We start from the raw sequence: 27950 nt of genomic DNA on the forward strand, positions 1-27950 counted from the left end.
GCGTTACAGGGACTTCCGATAGGGATGTTTAGATGCCTTTGGGCATCCGGAGAGTTCTGTGTGTGCGTCCGCGGCCAGGGTCATGGCGGTGCCCAATGCCGAGCACCGTATGCGCAAGTCCACTGCGTCGTATGCATTGCCATCGCTCCCAATCCGTCTCCGCGCTGCCGCTGCCGAGCCTCGAGCAGGGCTTCCACTTCCTTCGACTTGGAGTCCGATGGATGACTACGTCGGGAGACGCTAGATCAACAGGAAAATTTTCCCAGCACGAAAGCACATTACCGACAGTATGCTCTATAACATAATGAGTACGGGAGCTCAGTGCAAACTTACTTGTGCTCGTTCCAGTCCGCCCGCTGCCATTCCGCGCGAGGAGCACGTCATCGAGTCCTATGGTCAAATTCTTCCATGGGGGCGAATCATTCGACAACTGACAAACGTGTTCCAATCCAAGTTTCGTCTCTTCATGCCAGCAAGTGTATGCACGTGCCCGTATTGGTAAATCAGTCTCAATGCACTTCTCACTAAGACAAGATTTGAGCAAGAAAGCCGAACTCACGGATCGTCGAGCCAGGACGTCGACTTTATACTCAATTTGCGTCGCTTTATTGCCCCAGAGTCTAACCAGATTTTGAGACATTCGACAATTGCCATAGGCCGGGGTGTTCCTAAGGGTATATGTGAGCATTGGAAGTAACGTAACGATGGGGAGCAGCTTGCAGCAAGTGAGAGGACAAATTGTCCCATAAATTAGGCACCTCTCATGGACCTTCAGACTGAGACACGACGACAGATCAGAGAAAGACGTACAATAATATACTTTGTCCGTAGTGAGATCTTCTTCGTCCGGGAGAAGATGGCACACCGTACGACGCTCTTCGTCCGTACATTCTTCCACAATGAGGGTATGCATGGTGAGTACAAAAATGGAGAGATCCAGCAATTGGCCATCCACTAGTGGAATATCAACATACGTCTGTACGAGGTGGCAAATTCTCGGCGTACCAAAAAAACAACTTCATAGGAAGAGGTCGGAAGCGCTAGGTTCCGCAAAAGAAATGGTGGCACAGAGCCTAAACGGTCATCAGTCCATTCGCCGCCGTCGCGGACTATGATGTCTGCCTTTCTGAATCTGACGCCTTCGCGTAGAACCTCGGGCACTGCGGGAATATCTGTCAGCTGCGGCATATAGAGACGAGGCAGATGCCTCTGCTCATATACCGTCAAACTCCGGTACATACAGCGGGTAGTTTGTTATCTATGGCAATCGGGACACTGGCTTTAGGTAGGGAGAGCAGGTTGCGGGTTGTGAACGGTATCCGCGCGCATTTTGGTTGGTTGGTCATTGTGATTCGTGTCCGCCACAGAGTGTTCCAGCTGCTCTTTGAAAGGCAACTTTCCAGTGTAGTATCCGTACCCCGGCAGGAGCCCAGCTAGTAGTTTAACGGCAAGGGGGAGCGAGCAGGGTTTCACTAGTTCCTTTCGGCGCGAGCTTGGAGCAGGCGGCGTTATGCCTATTATCACGTGACGTGACAGGACGCGTTCAATTACTGCGACATTTAGAAGCAGCCACATACACGCAACAATACACTGACGAGGAGAAGGAATAGGTGTAAATTTCGGTTCAGAGATGTGCTCTAAAGCATCCGGGCGGCATACTGGAGCCTGCGAGCCGGGGCGGAAGCAGGGACGCCTTATCAAAGATTCCGAGAGGATACGCGACCTTTTCACAGGGAATGGGTTGCATGAATCTACAGGAAGGCAAGATAAACAGAGGGTGCCCGCATTGATCCTGGCTAACGTATGAGATCATGGAACGCAACCAATGCTATACGCTCGCCGACATCGAAGGACGTCCCGCCTGTGTACCGAACATCGCGGCAGGAGCATTCTGGCCATTTCTCGGAACGCGTTCTCACCCCCGCCGAGCGCTTCACAATCTGTGACGCGTCTTCAGAGCTAGGTATAGACTGCAAAGGGAGGATTCGCTGACATGCCCCTTGACATTTCGTACTTAGCAAGACCTGCATTTCGGTGGTGCACTCAGCGGATCGTCGGCAGTCGAGAAGCATTCCTTGAGAGCGAAGTTCCGATAGCAGGAGGCGGGTCGAAGGCAAAACCTCGAAGTCTGATCCGCGAAACATTGATTTTGTCCGCATCTTAGTATCAAGTTCCGCGACGGCTCTTCCTGACGGCGTTAATCATTCTCTAACCGAGCTGCGAACGTTGTTATTTTAGGACCTAGCGTGGAGAAAAACAGCAATCGGTCAGTATGACATAGGCACGCCACTCGATGGACCGGATGAAAGAGCAGTCGAGACGTCGGGAGGCTGTCTGATCGCGCGCTGCCTACGCATGAGTTTCGGAGTCTGGAACACGACCGATGGCTAGTACTTGGGTTCGACGCTTCCATGAATGTACGATTTTGAGACGTCGAAGCGTTGGGAAGCTGGTGACGAGCACCTAGATCTCAGACTCCAGCTGGGAATGTCAGCCTCGCATGCTGGCGGCGTGCTTGCCATGAAGCAGGAACACGTATAACCATAAGACCATGGGGTAGAACTAGAACATAGTTCCTCTGTTGCCAGCGAGTATTAGCACAGATACAACCTCGTGAATCTTGGTTACTGCAGTACTCGTCAGGTTTCAACCCCATGGACCAGGTGCTATTGACAAAACAATGACCTGTCAAACCTGTGGCGCCTAGAGCTGATGTCAATGGGTTTTGTCTTGATGATGCCCGTAGATTGCTACGAGAAGAGACTTGACGACTCTGAAGTGAGAGAAACGCAAAGTGTGCTGGAGGTCCAGCCAAATGGCGAGGGTGACCCGCGGGGTAAGGGAGAATGGTTATACATAGATCATCGTCGGGCCTGGAGAATATTCCGAGGTACCCGCCAGTCCGTGATGCAGACCAGATGTTTTGATGTAATCCTTGTGCAAAATTCTCCGCATCCGCTGACGAGGTATCCTCCAAGTATCATCCAGGCTGGCTCGTACGTCGATGCAGAGGAGTCCGGGCCACAGTTCACGCCCGCTCTGCGGAGAAGTATAGAGGAGGATGGGCGCGGGTCCTTTCGGAGCTCCAGGTAGGAGGCCGGGTGCGACAGGTACCGGGGTCATGTGATCCATCTTGATGCCAAGCCTACGCGATGGTGGCTGCATCCTGTACATGCAGCTACCACCATCAGCTGGATCAACACGCAATGGGACAGGTGCAACGCACCTCCGAGATCGTATATAAGGATGGGCTCAGTAATTCGGAGCCCTCCACGTCCCGGCGACGACACCCTTTTCGTTCTACGACATAACTTTTTTCTTTCGTTTTGTACCTTTACTCTCCTTGCAGGATGATACACTCGTTTTTGGCTCTCGCTCCGTTCGTGATCGCTGCCGTCAGCGCTGCAAATGACTGGTCACAACCGTGTACGAATGGGGAGTGCTATTATGATGTCAACGGCACCGTAGGCCAGGCGTCCGGTACGATGAAAGTGGTGAGTTTTCCAGTTGGATAGCATTCTGTACGCAATTCACAGGGCATTAACACCAGTGGGGACCTACGCAAATGCTGTCGGATATTACCTCCGCTGCTGGCTGGCAGATTTTGAGTTGCGATCAAAATGCCTCGGCTCAGGACATCAGACTCGTGTGCATGAACGAGACCGCAGGGTGCTCTCACGTTTACCAGAACGGTGCCGAGAACACGTTAGTTAGACTCCCCGAGAATGTAAGGTGATATTATATAGACGATGCAGCCAGCTAACCCCGAAGTAGTGCGGTGTAAGCCCGTTCGCCCGTGTCGCAAAGGCATGGGTGTCTACGAACCAGTCCATGCCCGACTCCTTGAAAGCGAAGCTCACGCGACGTGATGGCACCGTCCCTCAAGTCATGGGGATGTCCCTGGACACCAGCTGGCACAGCATGGATGCATCGTATGTATATCCCTCCCCTTGACGCGACAGCTCTGAACCAAACGATACGCAGCCAAGGAAACATTTCCATTGTGATTCAGGGTGCGTCAGTCCCAGGGCAAACAGGGCCCATTGATACGTCCGGTGTAAGTCTCTCGCGTCGCAGCCGGCTCGCGGAACGTGGTCTCGGATCGATAATCGGTGATGGGGCGAAGAGTAAGCAACGCAGCCACTATGAGGAGCTCGCGTGCTGATGTCCGTACTCCAGAGTTTAACTCCTTCAACAAAAGTCTCGACAAAACAATACCGCCGATCAATGTCAACAAGGATTTCAACTTAGGCTCGTCGTCCGTGTCCTGCAAGGGATTCGACGCGACCTTCGCCGCGGACATCGACACCAGCTTCAACGCCGACGTGACCTACGGCGTAGTGGCCGCAGGCACGATTATCCCGCCAAAGATCTCTTCCTTCATGCTGTTCGCCAGTTCGTCCTGCTCTTCTATCTGTTCAAGTCCCTATTTAACCCCCGCGATTCAGATTTCGACGCGGACATCGACGGTAAACTCAACCTCCAAGCGTCTGCATCGGTAAGATTCTTCGCTTGTCAGGCATCGTTTGTGTACCCATTCGCATCGTCGCTCAGGGCATCCTTGATACCGGCAAAGTCGAACTCTTCTCCGTCGGAATCCCCGGACTCGATATTCCCAAGTGAGTGCCACTTTATAGCACCACTCTTGCTGGGCACTCAGCCACCACAACCCTGAAGGATTTTTACTCTCGGCCCCTCTTTCGAGATTGACGGCCAGATCACCACCAACGCGGAGATCGACGTGGACATGACGGTCGACCTTGCGTACAAGGTTACCGACGCGAAACTGTTCTTCCCTAAAGCCGCCGGTGGTACGCAGAATGGCGGGACTTTTGCCCCTCAGGATTCCCGTATGTGAAAACCCCCTTTCCAAGAATCTGGACGCTGATATTGAACTTCAGCGCTGAAGCTGTCGGTCAGCCCTAACGTCCAGGCCGATGTCTCAATCACCGCGCATCTGATTCCCTCGGTAGGCTTGCTCAGATCATCAATGCTTTACCCATCTAACTTTGGAACTGTTCAGCTCGACTTCGGCATCCAAGCTCTCGGTAACACCGTCTCCGCGAAGGTGTTCCTCGACCTTGATGCGTCCGCGACGCTGGACCTCCAGCTGAACGCTCAGGGCAACGTGACCGTCACTGGATCCGGGAAGAACTCGACCGCGACGACTACGGCCAAGAGCTCTACCGCTACCGCTACTTCGTCTGGCTCTGCGAAGAACGCGACTGCAACTGCGACTTCGACGGCCGGGAAGAACGAGACTGAGACTGCCACCAGTACTGGCAGGAGTATCGAGACTGGCAGCATGACGTCGGCTAATGGGACGGCTACATCGGTGTCGATGAGCAAGGAGACTGGCAGCATGGTGTTGGCTAACGCGACCGCGTCTTCGACATCAATGAGCACGGCGACTGCCAGCACGAACGGCACAGCATCGTCAACGTTGATGAGCAAGGAGACTGCCAGCATGAAGTCGGCGAACGCCACCGCTTCTTCGACGACAATGAGCAAGGAAACCGCGAGTGTGTCCTCGTCGAAGAACGCGACCGAGAGCTCTACGTCTATGAGCGGCTCCGCGAGCAAGAGCGCCGCTGCGTCTTCCTCTATGGCCAAGAGCACTGCGATGACCACTTCAACAACTGCAAACAGCACCGCGAGCTCCGGCGTCTCCGTTGTCGACGTCACCGTCACCGCGACGTCGGATGCCAGTATTGCAACGGAAACTCCCGCCGTGGTGGAAGCCCGGGAACTCGTGCCCAGAGCCGATACTACCGCGAGCGGCAGCGTTGACGGTTGCATTACGATCGACGCAGGACTGTCAGTCAACGCAGGTGCTCAAGGATCTTTCTTCGATATCTTCAACGACGCCACGCAGGTGACGCTGTTCCAGAAGGATTTCGAGCTATTCCAGGTACGTGCTGCACTCGTAGCTTGCGGGAGTATATGACTGAGTTGGTTGCAGAAATGCTTCGGCACGGCCACCCCAACCCGGAGAAGGTCCGTTGGCGCTATCGTTCCATTCGGTCGAAGACTGGATCGCTCGCGTCGGGCTGCCGCTGTTTCGCCTGTCCGCCGGCAGTCGTCTGTTTTGGCCAAGCGGTTAACCATTACTTGCCCGGCGTCCGCGCCACCGAAAGCTGCCTCTGTAGCCGACGAGACAGTCAAAGGATCCACGTACGTCCATCCAGTTATGTCCCGGGACTCTATGTCTGACGATGATGCTTTTAGTGAGAAGACTGCTACTAAAGCTGCTACTAAGGCTACTAAGCCGTGAACATGCATCCGTGGTCCTCGATTTCTTCGTTATTTAAGTAATTTATTGCGTATCGACAGACTTAGGTTATTACTCCCCCCCTGGGTGATTAATGAGGGCAATTCTTGAGTGCCGGTATATCAGTCGACGAACTGCTTGGAGACGAAGCAGCAAGATGGATGGCAGCAAATCCGAATCTAAGTTTGTGGTATGCCAGTGACCTGCGTGACTGGCACTATCCACGTGACGAGCGCGTCCAGGGGCAGTGGTGAACGCCCTCTTCTGAGTCTTCAGGCTCCGTTCGGATGCATGGCCGCGTCGCGGCCAACGACGCCAAAACAGTCTTTCAGCCAATCGCGTCTCACTAAAAGCACTGCCACGCGGCCGAGCTGGCTGTGGCGCCTTGAAAGCGCCGCGACGCGGCCGTGCAGCCGAACGGAGCCTCAGAGTCTCCGAGTGTCGGCTTTCTGCTTTCCCCTACTACATGCGTGATCGCTAAGTTTTACAAGTTGCCACCCTCCGGGATGCTCTCAGCCGCCAGAGAGGAAAACCGAGATTGACAATTGTCGGCTGCACCTCATGGTGTACGACTATTCTGCCGCCGGTCCTGTTGGAAGGCTCCGTGTTGGCGTCGGCTTTCCAGGGGGTCTGGACTCGGAAGACAGAATCACTGAAGGATGACAAATGTCACGCCTGAGTCATCTGCTGGGAGGTTTCTTGGAGGACAACACACTTATCGTGGTTGGTTCTGTTTGCCTTATCGCGCTGTTCCAATCTACCTTGCAAGTATGATCAGGTCTCGTCTGCGTACAATATATATATATTGATACTTCCCTGGGTAGCATACCGCGCAGAGTATGCAGATTGAAGGTTAACTTCGATATGCGTATGCTTCGCGGTATACGGCGGGGAATAGTCCAATTCGATGGGAGTGGCGGGCGGTGACACACCTCTCTCCGTCAGGATATCGATGGACTGCTAGCGTGATCCCACAATCCGCTCACAGGCCTCCCTTGAATGGCTGGACCTGTTCGACGCGTTTCATGGTACGTGAAGCTCGTGACCTGAAGGTTCAGCGCTGACAGTCCACAACGCAAGTCTAGAAACGAAGGCCGGTGAAGAGGTGCGCAACTCTGTCGCGACCCGCCTCACGGTCACGAAACTGCGACTCCCAGTCTGCAAGATACTGTTATCGAGGTCATTCCAAGTGAGCGTTATGCCCCTGGATCTGGACAACGCGAGTACTCTTAGCAAGGTAACTCTGGGTGCCCTTCGTGGCTACATGACATCACTTTCATGGATGTCATCCCCTGTCTGCAGGACGTGAAGTGTCAACGCACCAGGAAGAATGCGCGGATGCCGAGGGGTGCGCCCCGTCGCAGGATCGGGGTATACGGGGTTATGGCTCTCCGCACCCAACTGTCGCAGGTCACTAGACTCTCTCTTGTCTTCGCTTACATGATAAGAGCCTCAAACTGACGCCGGCATCTTGTAGCCTTGTCTCATGGGATCATATCGAAATTGACGCTCCGTTCAGTCGCATGCCTATCTCAGCCCTCGATCTTCCTGAAGGACCCTGTGCCCTTTCCATAATGCTGCGTCTCTGACGTTTCCTCGAAGGCATGCTGTGCCGAGGTGGGGAGAAGGCGGACATGTGATGGCTACACGTGAGTCACGTGCGGGCGGAAGCTCAATAGCGGGGTCGAAATGGCCTCTTAGCATTCGACGGGTGAACGGTGAGTAATGATGCCTTTGAAGAAGCTTGAGCTGGCTATATAAAGACCTGGACGAGTACGTCAAGTACCGGTATCTTATCCGCCATAGTGTTTCAACATGGCGACTGCTATTTCTTCCGCGCCTACGCCTGCGTCCTTGATGGAGAAACTTCACCTTAGGGACTCCCAGCAGGACCAATCGAGCATTCTCAAAGGCCTCGAGAAGCTGATCCAGAGTGGCACGTCTCCCAGTAAACCTACCCTGCCCACGCTCGACAAGCTGGGGGTCCGTGAGCTGCCGGGTGACATTGATACCAAGCAAATCGCAACGTCGTGGCTGTTGACCTTCGCGAAATATGCCCAGACGGGAGACGTCAACGGCGTGCTGTCTCTGTTCGTCGACGATGCCTTCTGGAGGGATCTCCTCGCCATGACTTGGGATTTCCGGATTTTCCAGAGCACGCCGCGTATCAAGACATTCCTCGCCGATCGTCTTGCCCTGTCCAAGCTCTCCTCGTTCGGACTCAACGAGAGTACGGTGGAGCTCAAACAACCGTATCCCGACCTCGTCTGGATACAAGCGCTGTTCTCCTTCGACGCTGACGCGGGAAAAGCGTCGGGCGTCGTCCGGCTGGTCCCCGTCCCGAAATCGGACGGCCAGCTACAATGGAAAGCGCATGCAGTTCTGACGAACCTCGAGGAGCTTAAGGGCTTCCCGGAGAAGATCGGCCTTCTGCGTGACCCGTTGCCCAACCATGGGAAGTGGTTAGCCAAACGCCAACGCGAGATTGACTTCGTGGACGAGGAGCCGAAAGTGCTGATTATTGGAGGCGGACAGAGCGGCCTGGAGATTGCTGCCAGGTTGAAGTATCTTGATGTTCCTGCCTTGGTCGTCGAGAGGCACCCTAGACTCGGACATAACTGGAGGACCCGGTACGAGGCGCTTTGCCTCCACGATCCTGTCTGTAAGTAGGCTTTTGACTTATTTCATATGTCTCTTGGTTGATTTCCGCTCTTCGCTTGAAGGGTACGACCACATGCCTTACATTCCGTGAGTTCTTTCTTTGAGCCGGGGGTACCCCTCTCAACCGTTGCCCAGGTTCCCACCTACTTGGCCGGTATACACCCCAGCGATGAAGGTACTAGCGCTTACCTGCGTTATACAACCTCGCTGACCCGTAATCTCGTAGCTCGCAGATTGGCTAGAATCCTACGCGCACCACTTGGAGCTCAACGTCTGGACGTCCTCGACAATCGTAAAGGTAGAGCAAGACGAGGCGACACAGAAGTGGACTGTGGTTGTGCGCCGTGGGGAGAACGGTCCCGAGCGTACGTTTGTGGTCGATCACCTTATCTGTGCGCTGGGGTTTGGCGGTGGGGCGCCAAGGATGCCGAAATACCCGGGAATGGTAAGGACGTATCTCTTGTCCAAGTGGAAGGCTGTGATACTTATCATTGGCCTCTACTTCAAGGATGATTTCCAAGGAAAGCTGATCCACTCTGCGCATCACAAGTCGGCGAAAGACCATGTGGGGAAGAAAGTTGTAGTAATCGGCGCATGCACATCCGGTTAGCAGTCTCGCTTCTTCAGTCACGTTCATGGTGTTTTGACTCACTGAAAACCCAGCTCACGATATCTGCGCCGAGCACGTTCAGCATGGCGTTGGTGCGTGATCTCGTACCTGCACTGACCTTCTGTCCTAATCGGGCCTCCAGATATCACAATGTACCAACGCTCCCCTACTTATATCATGAGCACGAAGAACGGTATGCCAAAATTGCTAGGAGGTGAGTCGGACAACGTGCATTTCAGCATCAAACACTCACCATCCATTCCAGAGCTTTACTCTGAAACAGCACCTCCCACCGAAATCGCGGATAGAATCAATGCGTCCTACCCTAATCCGCTTATGAAGCTCATGCATCAGAGGGTCACTAAAGACATAGCCGAGGCTGACAAGTGAGTCTATGAGGGCCTGCAGTCACGCATAGCTTGAACTAACACGTCGCAGGGAACTGCTTAACGGTCTGCAGAAACGAGGATTCAAGCTCGGCTGGGGAGAAGACGGGTCGGGTTTCCTTTACTTGGCCTGGAAACGAGCGGGCGGGTATTACTTAGGTACATCACCCCCTATTTTCGTTGTACGCGACGTACTGATCGCTTCTAGATGTCGGCGCTAGTCAGCTCATTATAGACGGGAAGATCAAGCTGAAGAACGACAGTGAGATAGAGCGCTTTACGAAGACTGGTATCAAGTTCGTGGACGGCAGCGAGCTACCTTGCGATGTCGTTATCACCGCCACAGGGTACGTGTACCAGGATTAACGACGTGGTGTTTCCAAAGGGATACTCATGTTGTGCAGATATGATGATCCTCGCACCGCTGTCCTGCGGATCCTAGGCGATAAAGTGGCCAATAAGCTCGGTCCAATCTGGGGTATTAGCGAGGAAGGCGAGATCAACGGCGCGTGGCGTGACCTCGGCATTCCAAACCTGTGGTACATGATGGGTGTGTATCTTCAGTGCTTACTGGCGGGTGCATATGCCCTCATCTGACACGCTTTACTTGCAAGGTAACCTTGCTATGTGTAGATTCCATTCCAAGCATCTCGCTCTCCGTGAGTCGGCTGTTCCTCGTGACTATGGCATGCGTTGTTGACTTATTGTCTGGGACAGAAATTAAAGCGAAGTTGGAAGGCGTATGGAAGGGCGACAGATACAGTGCATGAAGCTCAGGTCACGTGTTAGATTCAGAAAGAAAAGCTTTGTATGATCATGTATACTACGAACGCGATCTTGTACACTAGGGATGTATGTTAGTACGTGACGAGGCTCCGTCGCTCTATCAATTTGTACTCTCGAAAGACGGTGGTTTCATATGCTGGATTCGCCATGCAGCCTGACGCAGGCGGCAGGGTGCTACAATAGTCGTTCTTGGCCGAAGAGTTACTGTTACGTCCTAAGGCCCAAGGGCCCGTTCGGCTCCCCGGTGATATAACCGTGTGTCAGTCTGTGCTTCTGCCTGCATACATACTGCAACTGCTGTCACGGTACACGCACGGCCTGTATCGGTGTCGCATGCACCACTCCGCTGGGAGGGCCACGATTGCTGGTTATAGCGTTGGCCAGTAGCCTTCCGACGTCTACATTGCTCGAGACGGTGAGCACCCCGCCATCTCTACGTACTGAGCACCTTCATCTTCCCCCCGATAGGGTCATAGCTGGAATATCGCGACTCGTATCTGCACGTCTCAAGCACGCTCTAGGGGGTTCCACCCACGAGACGCTGGTGAAGCAACCTTCCACAGGTATCCGTTTTTGATCAGCTCAACGACGGGAGTGAATGTCGTCTCTCCAAACATACCACCGCCGTCCGAAGGTTTGTGGGAAATGTCCTACCGACCGCTTCATGAATGCCAGCCTATCAAGCGCTCGTTATTATGTGTCTGTCGGGAATGGAGAACACTTGCAACTCCCATTCTTTATGATACAGTTATCGCGGACCACAAAAAGACTCTCTCATTATTAAACCGCACGTTCAACGGTCAGTGAACCGATCGAAGATAGGGTCTCATTCTCATTCTCCGAGGTCTGTCAGACGAGTCTACTTCATGATCGGTCATGGCAGGACGGAGAACCGCAGGCAACGCTATCTTCAACTCATGACAGCGATCGTGCGCTACCTTTTCAATCTGACAAGCTTTATTCTTCGCGATTTAGGCGGTCGCCGCAGTTGGGGAGCGGTTTCAACTGCCAGTCTGGCTTTGGCAGAGCATGGACTGTCTCTTCGGAATCTAGAATGATAGTGCCCAGGTATGCCGGACTCAGAGATAATGGGGTGGAGGGACATGACGTCGTGCATGGCTGGATTGCAAGTCCTCAATTCATCCTCGTTTGTTCCATGGGGGGAGGCTCCCCAGCACCACACTGTCAAACCAATTTCGCTGCCAGGCCTCTCTGTCTTGGGCCTTTCCACTCCGTTCCGACTGGAACAATCTGATTACTTGCCGTCTGTTCGAGAACTCTATCTCTATTCAACTTCTGAGGGTCCGCGGCTTACCGAGCCCTTCATTGCTCAGATCACCAGTGTGACCTTGCACGGTCGAGCTGGTCCAGCTGGGCTAGAATTTATTCAGGCATTTCCCAATCTGAAGCAGCTGGTCATCTGGTATGGAGATTGGAGTGAATTCCATCTCTTTGTCCCGTTGCTGAACATTGATTATCTCAAACTGGGGCGGAGACGGTTTCAGGATTGTTACTGCGGCGACAACGATTACATGCGGGTCCTGAGGTCTCCCGCAGCTTTGCATGCACCCAAACTCCGCGTGTTGCAATTCTTGGGATATGAAGACGAACGGGCGCAGGTACGCACCGAGCGGCCAAAGATATGGGCACACTTCCGGGAATTGGCGCAGAGGGTCACTTTTGAGATTCAGAATACGTTCGGTGAAGTGATATCGGACTAACATAGTTTCCCAAATAAATAAAGCTCACTCGGGCCCCTTGATGGTACGGCTTGCTTGTCATGCGGTCTGCGGATCGACGTATTCATCTCCTTCGTACCGAACGGGGCTGGTAGTCTCTTGGAGATATAAGGCCGTGCAGATGAACATCAACGTCCCTCTGGGGACTATTTACAGGTGCTTGGACGATTCCTTCTCGTGACTGGATGCGTGGTATTCTTCTAAGTCATTCTCGACGGTGAGTTCCAGCATCTCCTTGTGTCATGTACAAGTCTGAATGCGCTACTCCATTCAGGCTCAAACGTATCTTGTCCTAGCAGCGGCTCGTCTTCCTTAGTCCTGAGCTATATGTAGAGCAGAGATCGGAATACTCAGGCAACTTACAGCAATCAATTCGAATCAAACACTAAGGGCAAGATGACTGTTCGGTGCGGCCCTCCCCGAATCCATTCTTCTCGGTCCCGAAGGAAACTGACATCCCACCATATCAGATAGGACTTGTAGGCTGCCGTATCTCGGCGCAGAGATGTATGACCCTCCCTTTGTTAGCTCAACGTCTATAGGACCGTCAAGGGGCATGTGATAGTCATGTGATAATAACTATGAGAAAGGAACCAAGGAAGCGAGAAGAGTAGCTTCACCAGATGACGCAGATAGCTAAAATACATCGGCTCACGGGGGGGCAAAGACGAGGTCAGTCACCAACATATATAGCCAGAGGCGTCACGCTCTATCTTCTGACGTTCCTGTTGAGTACGATGGCCACTGCAGCAGCGTTCATTCCATCAATGCCTGTGCCCTCGCTTGACAAAATGGCAGGTTCTGGCAGTGTGCAGCATCCGAACGGCGTACCTAATGGCGCAAGCCATACGCGAATAGGCCCATCACTTCCTACACTTGATAGGCTGGGCATTAAAGACCTGGCGGTGAAGTCCATCAACCCCCAACGCGTAGCCTCTCTATGGTTCCAGACCTTTTCGCATCACGTCCAGTCCGGGGATGTCGACGGCATTGTATCCCTATTCATCGAGGACTCATTCTGGAGGGACCTACTCGTTCTTACTTGGGACTTCCGGTCTTTCCACAGAACTTCAAATATCAGGCAGTTCTTGCTTGATCGCCTTGCTATTACCAAACCGTCCTCGTTCCGGCTGGAGGAGGACAGGACGGAACTGGAGCAGCCATATCCCGATCTGATGTGGATTCAAGGTTTGTTCAGGTTCGAGACATCATTCGGCTTTGCATCTGGGGTGTTCCGACTCGTACCCACACCTTCGGCAGCAAATTCAGACCAGCTGGTATGGAAAGCGCATGTTGTCCTTACCAATCTGGAAGACCTCAAGGGGCACCCGGAGCGTATTGGTCCATACCGCGAGCCGAATCCGAACCATGGAAAGTGGACCGAGCAGAGACGTAGAGAAGTTGACTTCGTTGACCGGGACCCGTCCGTAATCATAGTAGGGGGAGGGCAGAATGGACTGGGAGTCGCTGCTAGGCTGAAGTACCTGGGGATTAGTGCGCTAGTCGTGGAGAAACTTCCGAAGGTAGGCGATAATTGGCGGACGCGATACGAGGCTCTATGTCTTCATGATCCGATCTGTGAGTTGAATGCAGCCAGTATGACGCTGGACGCTTACGGACCTTTGTGTCAGGGTACGACCATATGCCTTACTTACAGTATGTGTTCACTGTAATGAAACTGCACTTCAACTTACCGAGCTACAGGTTTCCGCCGACGTGGCCAGTCTTCACTCCTGCACGCAAGGTCCGTCAACATCTTTGGGACTGCGAATTGATTTGCCTGCGCCGCAGCTTAATATTATCCGATAGTTGGCGGACTGGCTAGAAGCATATGCCCATTCTCTCGAGCTGAATATCTGGACATCCTCGAATGTCACGAAGGTGGAGCAGGACGGTACCACGAAGAAATGGGCAGTGACAATCCAACGGGGCGAAACTGGTGAAGAAAGGTCGTTCAAGGTAGATCATCTAATCTTCGCCTTCGGGTTTGGAGGAGGACTTCCTCGGATGCCGAAGTATCCTGGAATGGTAACTACGCCGTCATTTCTCAGTGTCCTGTATACGATGAAATGAATCCATACATTGTTCCGCAGGACGAGTTCCAGGGCAAGGTCATCCATTCATCTCAGCATAAGACTGCCGAAGATCACATTGGCAAGAAAGTCGTTGTGGTCGGGGCGTGTACTTCGGGTCTGTAACCTGAGTATCGGTCAACGGCCTTAGTTGCTCATGACCGGCCAGCGCACGATATTTGCTCCGAACATGTCGAGCGCGGAGTCGGTGGGTCGCGACAATTCTTCACCATGCGCGCTGTCCTCATGCCTACAGATATCACTATGTTCCAAAGGAGTCCGACATATGTAATGAGCACGAAGGAGGGAATACCACGGTTACTCGGTTGTGAGTCGAGCCGTCTCCTTCCTTCGGCTTTACTTGCGGGTACTGATAAACTTCAATAGCATTGTACTCGGAAACTGGGCCACCATTGGATATTGCAGACAGGATTAATGCATCGTTCCCCAATCCATTCTTGAAGGAGTTCCAGAAGAGAGTAACGAAGGAAATAGCTGAAGCCGACAAGTATGTCAACACTACCTTTCATATTGCGGGCGATCCCTAGCTGAATCGGATACAGAGACATCATTGAGGGACTTACGAAGAGGGGCTTCAAGCTCACCTGGGGTGAGGAGGGGTCCGGCGCCCTCGGCTTAGTCTGGACGAAAGCGGGAGGCTATTACTATGGTGAGTTGTTACGCGCACCTGCATCCATCTATGCTGCTGACGCATGATCCTCAAAGACGTAGGAGCAAGCTGCATGATTATTGACGGCAGGATTAAGCTAAAGAACGACAGTCTCATTGAGAGGTTTACCAAGACCAGCATCAAGTTTGAGGATGGGAGTGAGCTTGAGTGTGATGTGGTAATCTTTGCGACTGGGTGATTACTCTGGCTCGAAGTATATTTCCGGTGTACTCACTTCAATCTGCATAGTTTTGACGATGCCAGAGATGCCGTTATCCGAGTATTAGGAAGTGATTACAAGGAGAAATTGAAACCTTTATGGGGCCTGGGCAAAGATGGTGAGCTGAATGGAGTATGGAGAGACTTCGGGGTGCCGAACCTGTGGTATCTGATGGGTGAGTGGCCCGCAATGCCCGAGCTTCTGTATTCGCACTCTGACATTAGCTTCGTACAGGGAACCTAGCCGTCTGTCGATTCTACTCGAAGCATATGGCCCTTCGTAAGTTAAAGTATTGAAAAAGAGGTTGCTAACGCCAATGAGGTTCTCGCAGAAATCAAGGCAATCCAGGAGGGCATTTGGGATGGGACGAGGTACAGCGTCTAAAGACGGGGACCATGAAAATGAGATTCTACACCTGGTTTCTCCAGATGTACACTTGGTTTTTGATTAATGGGGATAGGGACGTTGCTGCCACCAATGCGTAATGCCACAATTGCTGTTGTCTGTGGACAAACCCTAACCCTGCCGCATCATCTCATGACACCGTGTTCGGCGATATCGGCCCGGCAGTTATGCCGACTTCGAGCTCTATGATCATGACTCTGCGCCTTCTCTTTTCCCCACAAGCGTTTTGGAGTTTGGTTTACCCTCCGAGTCGATGCCCCCCTTCGTCTAACTTGTTCTCGCTGTTTCTCAACGATTGACCTTACGACATTTACGCTATGCTCAACGTCGGCCAGTTGATATGGATGTCGATACGACCCCTTCTTCGACTGTAAGCAAGCTGCCCGAGTTAATCTCAAGGGGGCGTGACACACAATCTGCGGAAAGGATCATTACAGCCGGTTTCGGTTTCGCGATCACGAAAGCCGACATATTTCCTGCAGTCGCTGCCAGAGGAGCTGGCCAGATAGCCCTGGTACGCATCACCGTCTTCGAGGGCAGTTGAAATAATTAAACATATGACTTTGGTTGGGTTTCTAGAATATCACACTCCCCTGTCTCATGTTCTCCAAAATCCTTCCTGCTTTTAATTCGGACAACATCTCCGCCTTAGGTGTGCACACAACATACCCACCGCTCCCAATTCTTTCATAAGCTTCAAGGGCTCATGTGATATCTCTATGTCTTAACTACGCCCACTGTCCACTTGATACCTTTCTTCAGGTCCTTTGGTCTTAGTTGCCTTCCTGTACGAAGTCATAGGTGTGGTCATTGCATGGGTTACCAAACAGTTCTTCTGGGTACCGCACCGATTTCGGTATGGGATCATTGTAGCAGGCGGCTGGGGCAACTATGGGGACATACGTATGTATCATCTTATCTGTCATCGTGTTGCGTGTAGACTGAACGACCTTTCATTCCTAGCTACTAGTGTGATCATGAGTATTACCGCTACTGCTCCGTTCAACGGCACATCAGATCAGAATCTTGCCGTGGCCTATTGCTCTGCCTTCATTTTTGTATTCCTAGTACGTACTCCGCCTTCTCAGGAAAGGGAGGATCGCCTCACCTGTCCTCGTGTATGATTAGATCACTCTATTCCCTTGCGGTGCTCATCGATGGATTGCCATGGATTACGCTGGCCCTGAAGTGACCGATGACGAGGTCAAGGAAGCGATGCGATCAAAGCGACAACGGATTATGCATGTTGTCCTCCACCCCACGTCTTTACTGTCAAAACAGAAATCGCTTTCCCCGCAAGACATTGAGAACGATCCTCGGCTCCCAGAAAAAGCTTCCTCTGAAGAAAAAGGAATCCCAGACGCCGAGGAAGACCCCACAGATGGGCTCGCTTTGACTGAGGCCGACCGAGCCCGTAGCAGGAAGCACGTATCTTTCTTTCCTGACGACACCACAACCGTGTTTGGGGGCCCTTCGCAAGTCCAGTCGCCCGCTCACACCGAGTTCGCGTCATCTCGGTTCGCTTCTCCGGCACCCACTGTCGTTCATGGCGACGCGCCACACGAAGGTACGATGCTCGAGACGACTGCGGAAGCGACTCCTATGCCTCTCCCTACTGCCGCCTCCCCGAGCCCGACGCGGGCACGTCGGCTCCACTCCCAAGCTATTTCCTTCTTCCGCTCTATTCTATCACCGCCCTCACTCTCCATCCTTATCGCCTTCCCGTTCGCACTCATCCCGCCGGTGAAAGCCCTATTTGTGCCTGTGGCTAATTCCCCCATCCCGAACGCACCCGATGGCCAACCTCCGCTGGCGTTCGTCATGGATGCGGCACAGTTCATCGGTGCAGCATCGGTCCCGTTAGGATTGATCTGTTTGGGGAGCGCCATGGCTCGGCTGAGGGTGCCGAAGGGCGGCCTGGAAGGCTGGGCAAGGATGCCCGTCGGCGCCATTGGCTCCTTGGCAGTTGGGAAGGTTCTGCTTATGCCGGTGCTGGGTGTACTGATCTGTCAAGGGTTGACGAATGTTGGAGTAATAGACAAACAGGATACGGTCTTGCGCTTCGTTTGTATGTGAGTAGATTGATTTGCACTGCTCCGCGGGAGTCGATAGCTTGTGCTGAGACTCGCCGCTACAGATTCTTTTCCTGCCTCCCGACAGCAACGACGCAGGTGAGTTATCGTTGATTTCGATATCGGTATTCGAGGCGACCGATCTCTTCTGCAGATTCTCCTGACGCAGGTCTACTCAGGCACCGGGACCGCTGAGCACCTCTCTGTCTTCCTTATTCCACAGTATATCCTCATGTTCATCTCCATGGTGGTCCTTACTGCATACTCCCTGAACCTCATCTTCTAAACATGCATTCGAGTCTTATAAGGGATCCGTGGTGATATACATAGATGCGTTAGCTGTGCCCACTGGCACTAGAATCCAGACACTAGTTAGTACTGGTCGAAATGGCATTGAACTTAATGTATTATTCTGTCCAATAGATACTCTTTGTTTCCTTGGTTTGCTGTCCCGCGTTACCCTAACTTCCTACATGAGGTGGATACAAGCCTTCAGGCCGCAGGCTCGTTCTATCTGCTTCCCCTATGTAGTAGGCTCGTGATTATTACAAGCTGTTACGAAGTGTTTCCCACGGCTACAATAACGTCTTGTGTGATGAACTCCACCTAGTCGAAATCTCTGGCATTCTTATGCACCTTGGGACTGGATAACACGCATTGTCTGAGATAACATGAGCTCGTCTTCGCTACGGTCTATCCGAATCGGCGATGCAGGGTCGATAGAGCCTCTATACCAGGTTAAACTGTTGTCAGCACTTCGGAGCGGTATGTAGAGGGGACATTATGGTATCCGAAACGCTAAACATGTGCGCTTGCAGGCGACCCAGCTTTAATACACCCTTTCCTGGCGGAAATAGCCCGGGACAGACGCAAATCTGAGGAAGGGGACGTTGACGTCGGAGCAGCGGCGCTACACTTGGCCATCCGATGCGCGAGCTGTAGGTCTTTACGCGTTCAGGGAGTTCGAGGTGTCTAATGCGCAGCAGGTGATACGGTTGCTTTGCTCTTGTCGCATCGTTCCATATCCCCGAATGCCGTACACCCACCGGGATCTGGTACCACCGCCCTTCATCTCGCCGCCTCGCTGGGCCGGGCGGACGTCGTTAAGCTATTGCTAGAACAGGATGGAATAGACGATACCCTCAGGGATAGCCATGGACGAAGCTGCTTGGACGTGGCCAAGGGGAAGGAGGTCATTAGAGCTATACAAGGTTCGTCTCGTCTCCTACACTTGAGTAAGGTCGGTGTCCGGTCGACTACCATGCAAATCGCCTCCGGGAAGCTGCTCTCCTACTTCTCTGATGGGGACGGTGCTCTGCCAGTCGTCGGACGTTGCCCGCAGTGAGACTATGCAGGTCGAGTACTCACTACTTTCCAGACTCGCGCTCTTTTCTCAACGCCCAGTATCTGTCTCTCCTCCGTTCCTATATCTACTCACCTCCACCGGAACGACCACCTCGGGCGCTTATAGCCCTACTTGAATCCCCGCGAGCCAAGCTCATCGATCTCTCACATATCGAGGAGAGTTCTGGAACGACCCTGTTGCATGAAGCTGCGAGGAGGAAGGACCTGAGATTAGTCGAATTGGCTGTTCGTGCTGGCGCGGATGTGTTTGCGCGAGATCGGAAAGGACACCCAGTTGGGCACGGTCTACCCAAGGACGATAAAGTTCGGGTATTTCTTAGACAATGTGAGAACAATAGGTCGGAATTATGGATATTTACTGATTTTCGATAGTCACCAACCATGACACGACCCTGCTTGACGTACCTTCCACAGAGCCCCCGACATTGAAAGGCTACCTCAACAAGTACACAAACGTTGCCCGGGGCTATAATACACGTTGGTTCGTGCTCAAGGACGGTGTATTATCATGTAAGTTACCTCGTGGCTTAGTCGTACGTTGCTCACCGCTTTCACAGACTATCGCCACCAGGGAGACGAAAATATCGCGAGCCGCGGCTCCATCGCTATGAAGAACGCGGTGCTCAAGATCGCACCGGGCGGTGAGCACCTCCGGTTCGAAGTCCACAGCATTCCTCCGCGTGGGCACTCGGGCCAGCAGAAGTGGTACCTCAGAGCGAACCACCCTGTGGAAGCCGCGCGATGGACCCAGGCAATTGGCAAGAGCATCGAGTGGGCGAAGAAGCACGTTGCGGAGGACGAGGGCCGGCGGAGCATCGAGAGTGAAGTTGGGCTTGCGAGCATCAGCCGGGGCAGCGCGAGTAGCCTCAAGGTGTCGGCGTATGCGACGGTGCGGACGCGTCGCGTGGAGGGGAGTGGTGGGGAATCTGCGGCAAGTTCGGCGGCGGAGGATAATGGCGGACCGCCCAGCTACACGGAGGAAAGTCATCCTGGCGCGGGTTACGAAACGGGCAACGAAGAAGAGGAGAACGACGATTCTTCCGCTGCCGAGTCCACGAACCGCGTGCCGCCTCATGAAGCACAGTTCGAGCTCCAGGGGAACTCCGTCGCTGCTCAGATGGATTTGACTGCTCAGCTATTGTCAAAGCTGTCGACGTCGTCGGAGCCGGAGCTGAAACGCGCGCTAAAGGAGTCAGTTTCTACGGTACAGGGCATGATTAACGACTATATGCAAATGGTCCGGGACCGAGACGAATGGTGGAAAGCCAGATTGGAGAGGGAGAGGAAGAGGCAGGATGTATGGGAAGAGTCGCTCAAGGCTGTGGTGAGGGAAGGCGAGCTGCTGGAAAATGAGCTCAGGAACAGATCAAGGCGCAAGAGTCGATTACTCGATCCCAATTCCGTAAGCGATGGGATGGGCACGGTGAAGCAGAGACCGTCATCTTTGGCCCTCACTTCCCCTCCTCCAGGATCAGTATCCTCGACCACTGCCCAGTCTCTATTTGCTTCTGCGGTTGACTCGCTGGCGGAGTCCGAGGCCCCGGTAGCACTTGCTTCTCCACCTGCCGCACCCGGTACGTCGTCTACTATACGACTTCAGGACCACCGGCAGTACCCGTTGTCTGTCGTGCCGTCACCAGGTGTTCCTGAATCGGAAGTGGATACAGATGAGGAAGACGAGTTCTTCGACGCGATAGAATCAAATGCTTTGCCTAATCTTGTAGTCAGTCAATCCCTTACACAGGGACACCCTCCAACTCCTTTGCCTTCCTACTTCAACACGGATCAATACGCCGGGTATCGACAGCTGAGGGATCGACTGCCAATCGACGCAGATAACAGACCGTCCACCAGTCTTTGGGCCGTCCTCAAGCATAGTATTGGCAAGGATCTCACGAAGATCAGTTTCCCAGTTTTTTTCAATGAGCCGACCAGTATGTTGCAACGGATGGTAAGCTGAGTCCGAGTCATTGGGTATCAACTGTTACCTCACGGTTGCCTCACAGGCGGAAGACATGGAGTTCTCCGAATGCTGTGAGTTGCATATTCTTAATCAGCTTGAACACGATATTGATCACATGAAACAGTGGATGCTGCCTCGGCAGAACCAGACCCGCATCGCAGGATCGCGTACGTCGCGGCCTTTGCTATGTCCAACTATTCATCAACCATTGGGCGAATAGCGAAGCCGTTCAATCCAATGCTGGTGAGTCGCATCCGTGGAATTGGCGTCGACCTGTGATGTAAATGGTGTAGAGCGAAACCTTTGAATATGTCAGATTGGATAAGGAGTACCGCTACGTGTCAGAACAAGTTAGCCATCATCCGCCTATCTCTGCTTGCTGGGCAGAAAGCCCATCGTGGAATTATTATGGCGAGGTATTTACAACGCATTACCTTCCGCTTTCATATAAGTTAACCTCCGCATATTCAGGTCGACGCTCAGAACAAGTTCATGGGCAAATCATTTGAGATTCGACCAACGGGGATCGCGCATGCCGACATCGTTATCCCGGAGGAATGGGGACCTGGGTATCCAAGAGCTATGTCCCCCGTACGGGCGGGGAAGGTGGTGGAACACTTCTCCTGGAAGAAAGTTACTACCAGTGTTTCTGGCTTCATACTAGGCCAACCGACTATCGATCACTACGGAGATATGATTGTAAGTAAGATGTCGTGGCACGCTATGGTCTGGCTGACCTTATCCATAATAGATCACGAATCACAGAACCGGAGATCAATGCGTCTTAACCTTTAAGCCTAGAGGATGGCGAGGGAGAGACGCTTTCGAAATCTCTGGCTACGTGATGGGGTCGGACGGCAACGTGACCTACGAAATTGCTGGTCGGTGGAACAGTCAATTGGTGGCTCGCCGTGTGGGAACAGGGATCGGGTCCCTGCATCCAGACGTCTCGGTCAACGGGCCTTCCTCGCCTACGTCAAAACCGGAGTACATCCTGCTTTGGCGTAACTCAGAGAAGCCACCTGCACCATTCAATTTGACGCCATTTGCCATAACTCTGAATGATTGCCCTCCCACACTTCGACCCTTCATTTGCACTACGGACTGTAGGCTCCGGCCGGATCAGCGTGCCTTCGAAATGGGCAAATATGAAAGGGCTAATGAGCTCAAGAACAAGCAGGAGGAGTTCCAAAGGGCGACGAGAAAGGCAAGAGAGGAGGGCAGATTGCCTCCACATCGGCCCAGGTGGTTCAGTGCCGAGACGGACGCGGATACCGGTGAAAGGGTCTGGGCACCCAGTCGGATCGGTAACGCGGTCGAATATTGGCTTGAAAGAGAACGTGTGTGGAAGGAGGGAGGCAATGTTCCCTGGAAGGAAGTAGAGAAGATATTCATCGACGATGAACCGTAAGAAGATGTACTTCTAATTGTACATAGACCATGTTGTATTGCGACAGCCTATTCTACCACAACGTTGATATTGTACATGAATCATCTCGTTGGACGAGATAATGATTGGTTCCACCTTTCGCGCGGCTGTGTAAGACTGTAAGTAGTTGCAGGTCCCTTACGCGCTGTATCGAGTTCCATCCCATATGCCTTCCTCTAAGGCCTTTATCTCTAAACAGCGAGTGAATATCTTGCACTGCGGTACGAAGTGAAAGGCTTACGTAGAGCAAGGTGCTTTGAATGGAAGCGACATAGTGCTAAATTCCCTGCGAGTATCTGCTATGAGGAGCTTCCTTTATAGGCAAAGAGAACGGCGCACCCATCATATACCACAGATTGGGAATGCCCAAGTCCCTCCAGGCACCGTTGATCTCACCTTCGTCACTGAGACCCCATATGGGTTTCAACGTACTGGAGACCTTATTCCCCAGTATCCTGATGACCGCGTCTCGCGGATCGTCGTACCTGCACAATCGCTGTCAGACCCTCGGGCGAGGAGCCCCGGAGAGACATACCCAGTCGCGAATATGACCACGTCGCAAGGTAGTTCGCTCCCGTCTTGGAACTTGATGCCAGATGAGGTGAAATGATCCATCAGACTGTCGCTCTTGAGCTTGATCTTGCCATCGATGATCATCTGGCTGGCCCCGACGTCTATGGCGTGTAAGTAAGTGATATCAAAGAACGATGCCAGCCACACCTAAATAATAACCGCCGGCTCTCTTCCAAGCCAAGTAGAGGAAGCCTGAACCATCCTCGCCCCAACCTAGCTTGAAGCCTCTGCGCGACAGACCGTCGAGGATATCCCTAGGCCACCCTGTCAGTGGGAAATGTGTCAGTAGGCGTGATAGTCCTCACTTATCCGCTTCCGCGATATCTTTCACGACGCGTTGGTGCATCAGCTTCATCAGAGGGTTAGGAAATGAGGCGTTAATTCTGTCAGCGACGTCCGTAGGAGGCGCATTCTCCGAATAGAGGGCTACGGAATCCATCATCAAAAGAAGACCGCGCACGGCTGACGAGACTCACGACCAAGCAATCGAGGCATTCCCTCCTTGGTGCTCATGATGTATGTCGGACTTCTCTGTACCATAGTGACATCTGCAGAAATCCAGGCAATTAAGTCAAGAGTGGCTATCGTCTGAGAGTATCTTACCGACGCCGTGCTCAGCGTGCTCAGCAGCTATATCATGTGCTATAATGTCCCATTGAAAAGCCTGTTTCGAACAGAATTATGGGAGCTTACCAGACGTGCACGATCCGACGATGACGACCTTCTTGCCGACATGGTCTTTAGCGCTCTTGTGCTGAGCGGAATGTGTGATGCGACCTTTGAATTGGTCCTAGCAAAAACTCTAGGGGTCGTCTCCCCTAAGTGGGTAAGAGGGACGTACCATGCCCGGGTAAATAGGCATTCTCGGCTTGCCGCCGCCAATTCCAAGCGCGCAAATCAGGTGGTCGACTATGAAGACTCGTTTATCTCCCGAGTCCAACCGATTGATTGTAACGGTCCACTTCTTCGTCGAGTCATCTTGTTCCGCTCTCACGACTTCGGACGACGTCCAGACGTTGAGTTCCAAATGATGAGCATATGATTCTAGCCAGTCTGCAAGCTACGCGGTATCGTTATTCGAGGGAGCGATGAGTGAACCTAGGAGTAATGCTCACCTTCATCGCGGGCGTGTAAACCGGCCATGATGGAGGAAACCTGCAGATCCCTAGTCGGCGACGAAACAATTTACTTATGCGAAGGGATCGACTTACGGGAGGTACGGCATATGATCATACCCTGTCTCAGACGCCTTTAAAATCTCCCTAGCCACCGAGAGAAAGAAGAAACTTACAGACGGGATCATGCAAGCAGAGTGCCTCATAACGAGTCCTCCAATTATGCCCGATACGCGGATGGCGCTCGACCACCAGAGTGGGGATATCAAGGTGCTTCAGTCTAGCCGCGACTTCGAGCCCGCTTTGACCGCCCCCGACGATGATTACCTTTGGGTCTTGATCAATGAACTCTATCTCCCGGCGTCGTTTATCAAGCCATTTCCCGTGATTGGGCAACTGATCGCGCAACGGACCAATCTTCTCCGGAAAACCCTTTAAATCTTCGAGGTTGGTCAGTACGGAATGTGCTTTCCATTGAATGTCTCCGCTGGAAGTTGGGACAGGGACAAGTCGGAATACGCCGGACGCTCTTCCGTCTACGACGTCGAAGGTGAATAGACCCTGAACCCAGGCAAGGTCAGGGTATGGCGTCTCCAGCTTCACTGTGGTCGCATTCAACTCGAACGAGGAGCATTGACTCGCTGTCAGGCGATCCTGCAGGAAGCGCTTGATACGTGATTTCGACTGGAAAGTGCGAAAATCCCAGGTCATGGCAAGGATGTCTCTCCAGAAAGCATCGTCCACGAGAAGTGAGAGGACCCCCTCCACATCGCAGGATTCCATATACCTCCCGAACTCCTCTAGCCAGTCTCGGGCAATACTCCGTGCTTCAAGACCGCTGGGCAATCTCTTCACCCCCAGCTTGTCAAGGGTGGGGAGAGTCGGGGAGGAGCGTGTGTACCCGTTCGCGGCGTCATACTTGGATGGTGCGCTCTTGCCCCCGAGCTCATCGACGCCTACATTATCAAAGCTAGGTGGTATGGCCTGAGACGTGGATAGAGCGGTCGTCATTGTGAGTATCAGGGATAGGGGGGATAACGCACAGACCACGCTTTTATACTCGAAGCTTATTCGAAGCTGAGCTCCCTTCTAATTGACTACCTTGGTGAGCCCGATGAGTCTTGTGAACGGCCTGTTGAGCTAATTGTATTGATCTTCGCATCCGCACAATCTCGCCTGTCCACGTGACTGACTTATACGCATCACCTGCCCCACTCACGACGGTCCAGACGGTCAAAGGGAACTGTCCCTGATCCATTACGGCGGACGTGCATATATAGAAATCAGCTTTATAGTCCGCATCTTTACCTGATGGTTGACAGAATGGTGTAGTAAGCTGTAGAACGCAACTGAGAGTCATTCATGGTCCGCATACACCTTTCAATGTTTGGCTTGCTCGCCCGGTGCGTCGAATACTGGAACGTGGTCAACCTTTCATCTCGAGGTTTCCACCACAAAGCTGAATAATGTTAGAGGCGCGAAACTGCCGACAGCATGAAGGGGAGATCGCTGCCGCAGGTCACCGCTCGCTCAAGCATTGGCATGACATTCGCATTCGTACGCTGAAATTATCTTCGTTGAGGAAGATATTCGACCATGAGCAGATCAATATACAGGATGAAGAATACTTCTCGATGCGATGCAGAAGAACGAACAGGGCAGACTTGTGCCATCGCTCCTGCACAAGTCCGAGAAGCGAGTGATGTGAGAAGCTCAGTCAGGACCAGTTCCCATGAGATGAGCGGCTGGTAGTACTAGTGTCTTCTCGGACCATGACCGTGGGTGAAGTCATGGAAAATCGACTGCAAGGATACAAGGAGAAAGAGGACGGTCGACGCACACCGTGCTTTCCGTTATTCCGCTGCAGCGACGTGGAAGAGTGTCCGTTTCCAGACTCAACCGTTCGGTCGCTCGAGATCGTGATTGTCAGAGAGCCCAGCGGGATCCAAGGACGCCGTGACACGAAAGCCGATTTCAGACGCGAGGGAGGGGCATCCGGCTCCCTGTACCAGTACAAGAAGCTGTGCGTGCCTTTGGGGAGCGGAACGTGAGCTGGCTACGCCAGTCGTGCTTCGAAATAGTCACGCAGCGGGTGCCGATGAGACGATGATTCCCGTAAGTCGCTACTTCGACGGTGTCCTTCCGGCTGAGTGAGATAAAATCCTCGGGCTGTCGACCTTCAGTGACTATGAGCTCGGGGTGGGCTTTCGGGCCACCTCGACTGTATGTGGTGCGTTATCTTGACACGACAATCGAGAGACAACGGCGACAGTTGAAAAGCGCTTGGAGACGTGTAGTACCAGTGAAAGAACCGCCAGCGCGGTCTGTCCAAATTGCTCCTGAGCAGTGTGCAACGCAAGCTGGAGACTGTTATTTTAAACCTGTGGACGGTCAGCCCTAATACATCGTGGCATATGCAATTCAATATAGTAATTAATACCACCGATAAGTTACTAGTGGCATCATCTTGGCTGCAAGCGTTCTGCGCGGACAAATGCTGACAGGAATCGGACAAATGCTGACAGGAAATTCGGAACGGACGTGCGTTGTTGTTCAGTACGTAGCAATATATAGTCAAATCAATATCACTGAACTGGATCTGGATATTTGGCTTCATTATCAAACAGTACTCTGAGGGCTTCGCGAAAGGCCTGCTTCTTCGGATTTCTACCGCCGTCGATATCGACCGACCACGGAATCCATGGTGTTACCTTGCTGCGGCCGCCGGGGCTCGGCACATATGCCAGACCACCCTCCCTAGGCAACGATCCGTCATGGTCCAGTGCTGCACCTTCAGCCCTGGTCAGCTCGAGGATCTTCACTATTCTCATAACAACGACTCTTTTGCCTTGGTGCTCAGGAAGCGGTGAGCGTTCGAGTTGAAGGAGGCATCTCCCTGTGGGGACGCGATATCCATGAGTTTGTCACACCTAAGACGGGACAGACTAACCTTTGTGTCGTTCACGTCTTACGGAGCGTCCAAATAGGTTTCGAACCATAAAGACATGACACTCGGAGCTGCCCAGGAGCCACACTCGCGTTAACCCTGTCTCGACTCTTGCCGGGAAAGGCTGGCCAAACCTCCAGATCAAGTGACTAGTGTCGCCGGGCTTGAGGTTTCCGTTATTATTTGCCCACGCCAGTATATCGTCGAACAAATCCTGCGTCACAAGTCCATCACGTAGGAGGACCGCGCGGAAGGGCGCGTGATTTGCGTGATCCGCAATGTCGAAGAGTGTTCTTCTCCAGATCCTGCCGTTTGGTCGCTGGAGATCGTAACCGTCAGAGAATGCAGCGGGATCCGAGGATGCTGTGACGCGAAAGCGGATTTCGGACAGTAATGGAGGTGCATTCGGCTCCACATGCCAATATAGAAATCCCTGCGTGCCCTCGGGAAACGGGATATGAATGCATTCACGCCTCGAATGGTAGTAATGAAGCTTGTGCACGCGCAGAGACGACGGAGCATCCAGGGCCTGCATATGAAAGAGAGTCTTCCCGCTCAGTGTCACGAAATCCTCAGGCAAGAGGCGGGTGACATCCAGTGTCCGCAAAGTGATCCCTGAAACAAGTTTTCTTCCCCTTGCATACGCGCGTGTCTGCATGGTAGTGG

The 27950-nt window shown here is 52.9% G+C and overlaps 8 protein-coding genes across 8 annotated transcripts; 6 read left to right on the plus strand and 2 right to left on the minus strand.

Annotated features, from left to right (window-relative positions):
* Window positions 1-3291: 3291 nt before the first annotated feature.
* On the plus strand, window positions 3292-6334 carry GLOTRDRAFT_54265 (uncharacterized protein). Its single transcript, XM_007862254.1, has 12 exons — window positions 3292-3494; window positions 3551-3727; window positions 3775-3932; window positions 3985-4127; window positions 4180-4395; window positions 4449-4498; window positions 4555-4619; window positions 4678-4850; window positions 4902-4969; window positions 5024-5911; window positions 5963-6174; window positions 6229-6334. The coding sequence occupies exons 1-12, from the start codon at window positions 3351-3353 to the stop codon at window positions 6272-6274; spliced, it is 2340 nt and encodes a 779-aa protein (XP_007860445.1). The 5' UTR covers window positions 3292-3350; the 3' UTR covers window positions 6275-6334.
* A 1696-nt stretch (window positions 6335-8030) lies between these two features.
* GLOTRDRAFT_54266 (FAD/NAD P-binding domain-containing protein) lies at window positions 8031-10836 on the plus strand. Its single transcript, XM_007862255.1, has 13 exons — window positions 8031-8933; window positions 8995-9019; window positions 9068-9107; window positions 9159-9377; window positions 9441-9537; window positions 9596-9634; window positions 9685-9756; window positions 9808-9928; window positions 9981-10087; window positions 10137-10275; window positions 10333-10478; window positions 10543-10587; window positions 10646-10836. The coding sequence occupies exons 1-13, from the start codon at window positions 8087-8089 to the stop codon at window positions 10696-10698; spliced, it is 1950 nt and encodes a 649-aa protein (XP_007860446.1). The 5' UTR covers window positions 8031-8086; the 3' UTR covers window positions 10699-10836.
* A 993-nt stretch (window positions 10837-11829) lies between these two features.
* Window positions 11830-12435, plus strand: GLOTRDRAFT_125065 (uncharacterized protein; the record flags this gene model as incomplete). The annotated part of the gene is made up of 1 exon (XM_007863341.1): window positions 11830-12435. The coding sequence occupies one exon, from the start codon at window positions 11830-11832 to the stop codon at window positions 12433-12435; it is 606 nt and encodes a 201-aa protein (XP_007861532.1).
* Window positions 12436-13244: 809 nt separating this feature from the next.
* GLOTRDRAFT_31078 (FAD/NAD P-binding domain-containing protein) lies at window positions 13245-15711 on the plus strand (the record flags this gene model as incomplete). The annotated part of the gene is made up of 12 exons (XM_007862041.1): window positions 13245-14031; window positions 14085-14109; window positions 14158-14197; window positions 14263-14481; window positions 14547-14643; window positions 14695-14733; window positions 14782-14853; window positions 14913-15033; window positions 15089-15195; window positions 15252-15390; window positions 15445-15590; window positions 15650-15711. The coding sequence occupies 12 exons, from the start codon at window positions 13245-13247 to the stop codon at window positions 15709-15711; spliced, it is 1854 nt and encodes a 617-aa protein (XP_007860232.1).
* Window positions 15712-16137: 426 nt separating this feature from the next.
* On the plus strand, window positions 16138-18306 carry GLOTRDRAFT_69722 (uncharacterized protein; the record flags this gene model as incomplete). The annotated part of the gene is made up of 8 exons (XM_007863342.1): window positions 16138-16190; window positions 16247-16334; window positions 16400-16472; window positions 16583-16723; window positions 16784-16887; window positions 16949-17892; window positions 17958-17991; window positions 18047-18306. 8 exons carry the CDS (start codon window positions 16138-16140, stop codon window positions 18176-18178), a joined length of 1569 nt encoding a protein of 522 aa, XP_007861533.1. The 3' UTR covers window positions 18179-18306.
* A 257-nt stretch (window positions 18307-18563) lies between these two features.
* GLOTRDRAFT_69725 (uncharacterized protein) lies at window positions 18564-22677 on the plus strand (the record flags this gene model as incomplete). Its single annotated transcript, XM_007863343.1, has 11 exons — window positions 18564-18657; window positions 18711-18830; window positions 18879-19103; window positions 19271-19582; window positions 19630-19767; window positions 19815-21208; window positions 21264-21291; window positions 21345-21463; window positions 21514-21636; window positions 21692-21919; window positions 21972-22677. 11 exons carry the CDS (start codon window positions 18564-18566, stop codon window positions 22629-22631), a joined length of 3441 nt encoding a protein of 1146 aa, XP_007861534.1. The 3' UTR covers window positions 22632-22677.
* A 90-nt stretch (window positions 22678-22767) lies between these two features.
* Window positions 22768-25350, minus strand: GLOTRDRAFT_69732 (flavin-containing monooxygenase; the record flags this gene model as incomplete). Its single annotated transcript, XM_007863344.1, has 13 exons — window positions 22768-22840; window positions 22891-22935; window positions 22989-23134; window positions 23185-23323; window positions 23370-23476; window positions 23528-23648; window positions 23699-23770; window positions 23826-23864; window positions 23916-24012; window positions 24064-24282; window positions 24338-24377; window positions 24434-24458; window positions 24514-25350. Coding segments are annotated over 13 exons (1940 nt in total), but the record flags the coding sequence as incomplete, so codon positions are not given.
* A 1401-nt stretch (window positions 25351-26751) lies between these two features.
* Window positions 26752-27942, minus strand: GLOTRDRAFT_69734 (uncharacterized protein; the record flags this gene model as incomplete). Its single annotated transcript, XM_007863345.1, has 2 exons — window positions 26752-27233; window positions 27288-27942. 2 exons carry the CDS (start codon window positions 27940-27942, stop codon window positions 26923-26925), a joined length of 966 nt encoding a protein of 321 aa, XP_007861536.1. The 3' UTR covers window positions 26752-26922.
* Window positions 27943-27950: the final 8 nt, after the last annotated feature.

Source organism: Gloeophyllum trabeum (assembly GCF_000344685.1).
Source record: "Gloeophyllum trabeum ATCC 11539 unplaced genomic scaffold GLOTRscaffold_00001, whole genome shotgun sequence".
Taxonomy (NCBI): domain Eukaryota; kingdom Fungi; phylum Basidiomycota; class Agaricomycetes; order Gloeophyllales; family Gloeophyllaceae; genus Gloeophyllum; species Gloeophyllum trabeum.

Bases quoted from the DNA above. Each gene is read 5' to 3' on its own strand.
- GLOTRDRAFT_54265 (XM_007862254.1), top strand. From the start codon at position 3,351: ATGATACACTCGTTTTTGGCTCTCGCTCCGTTCGTGATCGCTGCCGTC. The intron at 4,128-4,179 runs GTAAGCAACGCA...TCCGTACTCCAG, and splicing joins AATCGGTGATGGGGCGAAGA to AGTTTAACTCCTTCAACAAA. The intron at 4,620-4,677 runs GTGAGTGCCACT...ACAACCCTGAAG, and splicing joins CCCGGACTCGATATTCCCAA to GATTTTTACTCTCGGCCCCT.
- GLOTRDRAFT_54266 (XM_007862255.1), top strand. From the start codon at position 8,087: ATGGCGACTGCTATTTCTTCCGCGCCTACGCCTGCGTCCTTGATGGAG. The intron at 9,020-9,067 runs GTGAGTTCTTTC...ACCGTTGCCCAG, and splicing joins GACCACATGCCTTACATTCC to GTTCCCACCTACTTGGCCGG. The intron at 9,635-9,684 runs GTGCGTGATCTC...TCGGGCCTCCAG, and splicing joins GCACGTTCAGCATGGCGTTG to ATATCACAATGTACCAACGC.